General features: G+C 53.1%; 1 protein-coding gene across 1 annotated transcript in view; it reads left to right on the top strand.

Moving 5' to 3' along the window:
* The window catches only part of MYO9B (myosin IXB), a 144931-nt gene that overhangs the window by 107065 nt on the left and 31180 nt on the right, over positions 1–6686 (top strand). The window contains exons 16-18 of the mRNA XM_011991046.1: positions 750–830; positions 2576–2686; positions 5560–5682. Coding sequence (XP_011846436.1) covers positions 750–830; positions 2576–2686; positions 5560–5682 — 315 coding nt within the window. The remainder of the gene's footprint in view (positions 1–749; positions 831–2575; positions 2687–5559; positions 5683–6686) is intronic.

The raw sequence follows: 6686 nt of genomic DNA on the forward strand, positions 1-6686 counted from the left end.
GCGGATCACGAGATCAGGACATGGAGACCATCCTGGCTAACACGGTGAAACCCCGTCTCTACTAAAAATACAAAAAAATTAGCTGGGCGTGGTGGCGGGCACCTGTAGTCCCAGCTACTTGGGAGGCTGAGGCAGGAGAATTGTGTGAATCTGGGAGGCGGAGCTTGCAGTGAGCCAAGATCATGCCATTGCGCTCCAGCCTGGGCAACAAGAGTGAGACTCTGTCTCAAAAAAAAAAACAACATACAAAAATTAACCAGATGTGGTGGGCACCTGTAATCTCAGCTCCTTGGGAGGCTGAGGCAGGAGAATTGTGTGAATCTGGGAGGCGGAGGTTGCAGTGAGCCAAGATCATGCCATTGCGCTCCAGCCTGGGCAACAAGAGTGAGACTCTGTCTCAAAAAAAACAACACTACATCCATGGTCCCTTCAGAGGCTGACACATGTTTCAAATCTCCCGAAAGCGTTTGTCCGGTCCTCCCCGGCCCCAGCCTTCCACCTGAGGCAGAGACAAGCACTGGTGGCCCTGGGACCATGGGGACCACGTAGCTCCCTCGAGGGTTTCCAGGGATAGCGCAGGCTCGGGTCAGAACGTCCAGCTGGGACCTCTCGTGTCCCACCACCAGGGACCCACATCTGTGCAGACCCCATCCACCCCACACTGATGCTAGAGCATCCCAGGTCTCCCACAGAACAGCGGCTGCCAGGGTCCCTAACTCAACCCAAATGCTCTCTCTTTCCCTTAACAGACATCCCTTAACAAGCTCTTGGAGGCGCTGGGGAAAGCAGAGCCCTTCTTTATCCGCTGCATCCGTTCCAATGCTGAAAAGGTGAGTTTCTCTAAGGTGTTTGGGAGGAGAAGGCCCATGCCAGACTCTTAGGGGTGTCGGTGTCCCTGCATCCAGCCCCAGCCTCCACGCAGTATGGGGGACAGTGCAGCAGTCCATCCAGAGGCAGCGGGGATGGAGGGTTAGCAGTGAGGATGGCCCAAGTGGCCATTCAAGAGTAGGGACATCATCTGGAACATGGAGACGCCCAGAGAAGGTTTGATTAGGGAGCGACAGGGTCAGGGGTGCTCTTCAGATACATCCCAAAGAGTAGCCAGTGCAAGGAGTGTACCAAAAGGCAAGGGCTGAGGTTACATAGCAGAGTCTTAGAGGCACACACAGCCCGCTGCTCACATTGCAAGTGTCTAGAGAGACCCTCGGAGCCCCGGTAGAAGCACCGGTGGGGGCTTCAGGCTCAGCACTGGCACAGGCTTCCTTTACCCCAGAGATCCACTCCATCCCTGGGAGGACAGCTCGGGGACTTTACCAGGGACGGAGCAGGGGTGTGGGCTCCCAGACAAATGTGAGCACACAGCCAGGCAGGAACCTCCCACCAACTGTACCTGGGGAGATGCTCCGTCGTGCATCGTCTCTGCTCGTGGGCTGTGCCAGCAGATGGTTCTCTATGATAAGAGCCATTCTGTGCACTGGAGGGTGTCAGGCAGCATCCCTGGCTCCACATCCACCCCCAGTCATGACAACCCTCCCCATTCTTTCCTGTTTGCCCTTTTTTTTTTTTCTTTGGTTTTGTTTGTTTGTTTTTGAGACAGAATCTCTCTCTGTCTGTCACCCAGGCTGGAGTGCAGTGGTGCGATCTCGGCTCACTGCAGCCTCGACCTCCCAGGTTCAAGCCATCCTCCTGCCTCACCCTCCCACGTAGCTGGGATTACACGTGCCCACCACGCTCAGCTAATTTTTGTGTTTTTAGTAGAGACGGGGTTTCACCATGTTGGCCAGGCTGGTCTTGAACTCCTGACTTCAAGTGATCCACCCATCTCAGCCTCCCAAAGTGCTGGGATTACAAGCGTGAGCCACCGCGCCCAGCACCGTTTGTCTTTATAGCAACACCATGCCTTATCCCTCACTGCCCACCAGGGTGAAGTCCAGACCCCTGAGCTCCAGGCTTAAAGCCCACTGAGGCAGCCGCATTTTCAGCCTCTTCTCTCCCCTGGCAGGAAGCATCTCCCTGTGTCCCCATCAGCCCCTTGGCTTCTTCCTCCTGCTCTCGGCCTCCACCCAGCTGCTCCCTGCCTGTTCTATCACCTGTGTGTGGCTCCTGCCCCCAAACCAAGCTCTCCTCTCCACCAAATCCCCAGCACTTACCCCGTGCCTGCCACGGAGAACAAACCCAGGACACATTTGCATTTAGTTTTTTTGTTGTTGTTGTTGTTTTGTTTTTAATAAATTTAAATGACTAGAGATGGGGTCTCACTATGTTGCCCAGGCTGGTCTCAAACTCCTGGCCTCAAGTGATCCTCTCATCTTGGCCTCATTCCAGAAGGAGTGTCTGGAGCAAGGAAGGACCCCTTGTCCAGGCACTCCTGGCTGCTGTGCCATAGAACACTCCCAGGTCAGCTAGCCAGCACCCACATGTACACCCTGACCAAGTCTGTGTTAGGGATCCCAAGGGGCAGTGGTCACATGGCACAGTGCCCTAATCTCACAGTTCCCAGGCCTGAGCCACCGACAGGCTTGGGCATCCTGTCCGGTCAAGGCCACCTGCGTGATCTCTCACATTCTCATTTCAGAAAGAGCTGTGCTTTGACGACGAGCTGGTCCTGCAGCAGCTGCGCTACACCGGTATGCTGGAGACCGTGCGCATCCGGAGGTCAGGGTACAGTGCCAAGTACACATTCCAGGTAGGCCACAAGCACACGTACCTGGACACACCTGCTTCATGGCAAAGGCAATCGCCCTCTTCCAAAGAGAGCTCCTTGCTGGAACGTAAACCCAGCAGGTTGGCCAGTCGCCGTGGCTCACGCCTGTAATCCCAACACCTTGGGAGGCCGAGGCGAGCAGATCACCTGAGGTCAGGAGTTTAAGACCAGCCTGACCAACGTGATGAAACCCCATCTCTACTAAAAATACAAAAATTAGCCGAGTGTGGCAGCAGCTGCCTGTACTCCTAACTACTGAGGCAGGAGGATCCCTTGGACCCAGCAGGCGGAGGTTGCAGTGAGCCGAGATTGAGCCACTGCACTCCAGCCTAGGCAACAGAGCAAGACTCCATCTCAAAAAAAAAAAAGAAAGAAAGAAACCCCTGCCTCATGCCAAGAGCTGGTACCTGTGTCACCCTGAGCCCAAAGCCAGAGATGACAGCGCCTGGTTTCCCTTTCATGCTTTCCCTTCATAGCCCCAGGGACTAGAATAATATAATGTGCCTCTTTTCTCATCCATTGAATAGAAATAATGTCTTTCTAATCCTATGCAGATAAGAAACGCAAAATTATAAAAAATGCAGAAATGCTGGTGTGTTTTACCAATACTTGACCCTTAAATATTTGAAATAATACTTTGCTAAAAAGAAATGTTCCAGGCAGGTACAGTGGCACACTCCTGTAATCCCAACACTTTGGGAGGCCAAGGCAGGAGGATCACTTGAGCTTAGGAGTTTTGAGGCCAGCCTGGACAACCTAGAGAGACCCTGTCTCTGCAAAAAATTTAAAAATTAGCCAGGTGCAGTTGCTTATGCCTGTAATTCCAGCATTCTGGGAGGCCAAGGCGGGTGGATCACTTGAGATCAGGAGTTTGTTACCAGCCTGATCAACATGGTGAAACCCCATCTCTACTAAAAATTTAAAAAAATTAAAAAAATAAAAGCCAGGCACGGTGGGGCACATCAGTAATCCCAGCTACTTGGGAGGCTGAGGCAGGAGAATCTCTTGAACCCAGAAGTTGAAGGCTGCAATAAGCCGAGATCGCACCATTGCACTGCAGCCTGGTCAACAACAGCAAAACTCCGCCTCAAAAAAATATATATATTAGCCAGACAAGGTGTTGTGCACCTGTGGTCCCAGCTACTCAGGAGGCTAAGGTGAGAAGATCACTTGAACCCAAGGAGTTTGAGGCTACAGTGAGCTATGACTGAGCCAGTGCACTCCAGCCTGGATGGCAGAGCAAGACCCTGTCTCAAAAAAAACTAGAGGCCCAGTGCAGTGGCTCACGCCTGTAATTAGCACTTTGGGAGGGCAAGGGAGGCAGATTGCTTGAGCTCAGGAGCTCAAAATCAGTCCAGGCAACATGGTGAAACCCCATCTCCACACAAAAATACAGAAGCCAGGCGTGCTGGCATGCAGTGTACTTCCAGCTACTTGCAGGGCTGAGGCAGGAGGATTGCTTGAGTCTGGGAGGTCGACAGTGAGCCATGTTTGCACCACTGCACTCCAGCCTGGGAAACAGAGCGAGACTGTCTCAAAAAAAAAAAAAAAAAAAAAAGTTCCTCCAGCTATGATCTAACTCCCTCACAAGTCCTAGACTGTAAGCCCCATTGCAAGGGTGGCCCCGGTTCCCAGCCACCTCGACCATCTAAAAGACCTAGGACCTTGTGTCTGCAGTGGTCTTTCTTAAGATTACAGACTATTGACCAGGCATGGTGGCTTAGCCTGCAAGCCTAGCACTTTGGGTCACGTGACCCAGGCACCACTGCACCCAGCTAAGAACCCATTTCTTTTTTTTTTTTAGGCAGAGCCTCACTCTGTCGCCCAGGCTGGAGCGCAGTGGCGTCTCGGCTCCCTGCAACTTCTGCCTCCCATGTTCAAGTGATTCTTCTGCCTCCACCTCCCCAGTACATGGGACTACAGGCGCCTGCCACCATGCCTGGCTAATTTTTGGTAGATTCAGGGTTTTGTCATGTTGGCCAGGCTGGTCTCATAGGTTGAGCTCAGGAGTTTGAGACGAGCCTGGGCAACATGGTGAAACCCTGTCCCTACAAAAATTTTTTTTTTTCTTTTTTTTTTTTTTTTTTTTTTTTTTTTGAGACGGAGTCTCGCTCTGTTGCCCAGGCTGGAGTGCGGTGGCCGGATCTCGGCTCACTGCAAGCTCCGCCTCCCGGGTTCACGCCATTCTCCTGCCTCAGCCTCCCGAGTAGCTGGGACTACAGGTGCCCGCCACCTCGCCCAGCTAGTTTTTTTGTATTTTTTAGTAGAGACGGGGTTTCACCGGGTTAGCCAGGATGGTCTCGATCTCCTGACCTCGTGATCCACCCATCTCGGCCTCCCAAAGTGCTGGGATTACAGGCTTGAGCCACCGCGCCCGGCCCAAAATTTTTTTTTTAATTAGCTGGGCGTGGTGGCTACAGGACTAAGTACCTGTACTCCCAGCTTCCGGGGAGACTGAGGCAGGAGGATTGCAATGACGTGATCTTGGCTCACTTTAACCTCAGCTTCCCAGGTTCAGATGATTCTCCTGCCTCAGCTTCCCAAGTAGCTGGGACTACAGGTGTGTGCCACCGTGCTCAGCTAAGTAGAGATGGGGTTTCGCCATGTTGGCCAGGCTGGTCTCGAACTCCTGACCTCAGGTGATCCACCCGCCTCGGCCTCCCAAAGTGCTGAGATTATAGGTGTGAGCCACCATGCCCAGCCCAGACTATTTCTGAAAGCCTGAAATTTCAGATTTGTCATTACCATTCCCATCAAACCCAATTTCACCTTAACCAGGGTCACCAGATCCCCGTCTCCTCATCGCTGGCCGCAACACTCACCCAGATTCTCCTTTCTCTGCCCAAATAATGTAGGATTTCACCGAGCAGTTCCAGGTGCTCCTGCCCAAGGATGCCCAGCCCTGCAGGGAGGTCATCTCGACCCTCCTGGAGAAGATGAAGGTAGACAAGAGGAACTACCAGATCGGGAAGACCAAGGTCAGTGCTCCTGCCCCTCGGGGCACCGCAGACCCACACCCTGCCTTCCACTGCACACCGTGTCTTCCCAGGCCCCCAGGGCCACTCTCTGAAACATACAGGGCTCTGTCTAGGAAATGCATTTCTAGGAACCCAGCAGAATACTGCACCTAAGGGATAGGGGCCGCCCTGGCTGAGCCCCACTTGCTGCTCTTCAGCGGGGCTCAGAGACTCCCTCTGCATCACCTGTTTATTGCTGCATCACAGGTAGGAAAGGGACGATGATGCTAACTGGCAGGATTTAGGAGCTGGTCCATCCCCTTTACAGTATCAGGTGGGAGGCGGCCTGCAATTGTCCCTTTCAGAGATCGTCTCCCATCTCTGGGCATGTGTTTGCCTCTTGCTGTGGGGGCATTGTTCAGCCACCCTTGTTTAACAAGTGCCAAGGTCAGTCCCCCAAAGGCCTCACCCCATGTAAAAAAATTCCCTTCCAGCCAAGCGAGGTAGCACGCACCCAGAGTCCCAGCTACTTGAAAGCCTGAGGTGGGAGGATCCCTTGAGCCCAGGAGTTTCAGACTAGCCTGGGAAACAGAGCGGGACCTCGTCTTTATACAGTATTTAAAAATTAGCCAAGCATGATGGCATGCACCTGTGGTCCCAACTGCTTGGCAGGCGGTGGCAGGAGTTTGAGACTGCAATGAGCTGTGATTGCACCACTGCACTTCAGCCTGGGTGACCAAGCGAGACCTCATTTCTTTTTCTTTCTTGTTTTTATTTTTGAGACAGAGTCTCACTCTGTCACCCAGACTGGTGGTGCGATCTCAGCTCACTGCAACCTCCACCTCCCAGGTTCAAGTGATTCTCCTGCCTCAGCCTCCGTGCAGCTGGGATTACAGGTGCCCGCCACCACGTCTGACTAATTTTTATATTTTCAGTAGAGACAGGGTTTCATTACAGGCACACACCTGTAGTCCCAGCGACTCAGGAGGCTGAGGCAGGAGAATGGCTTGAACCCGGGAGGCAGA

The sequence above is a fragment of the Mandrillus leucophaeus genome, unplaced genomic scaffold (assembly GCF_000951045.1).
Source record: "Mandrillus leucophaeus isolate KB7577 unplaced genomic scaffold, Mleu.le_1.0 Scaffold11, whole genome shotgun sequence".
Taxonomy (NCBI): Eukaryota; Metazoa; Chordata; class Mammalia; order Primates; family Cercopithecidae; genus Mandrillus; species Mandrillus leucophaeus.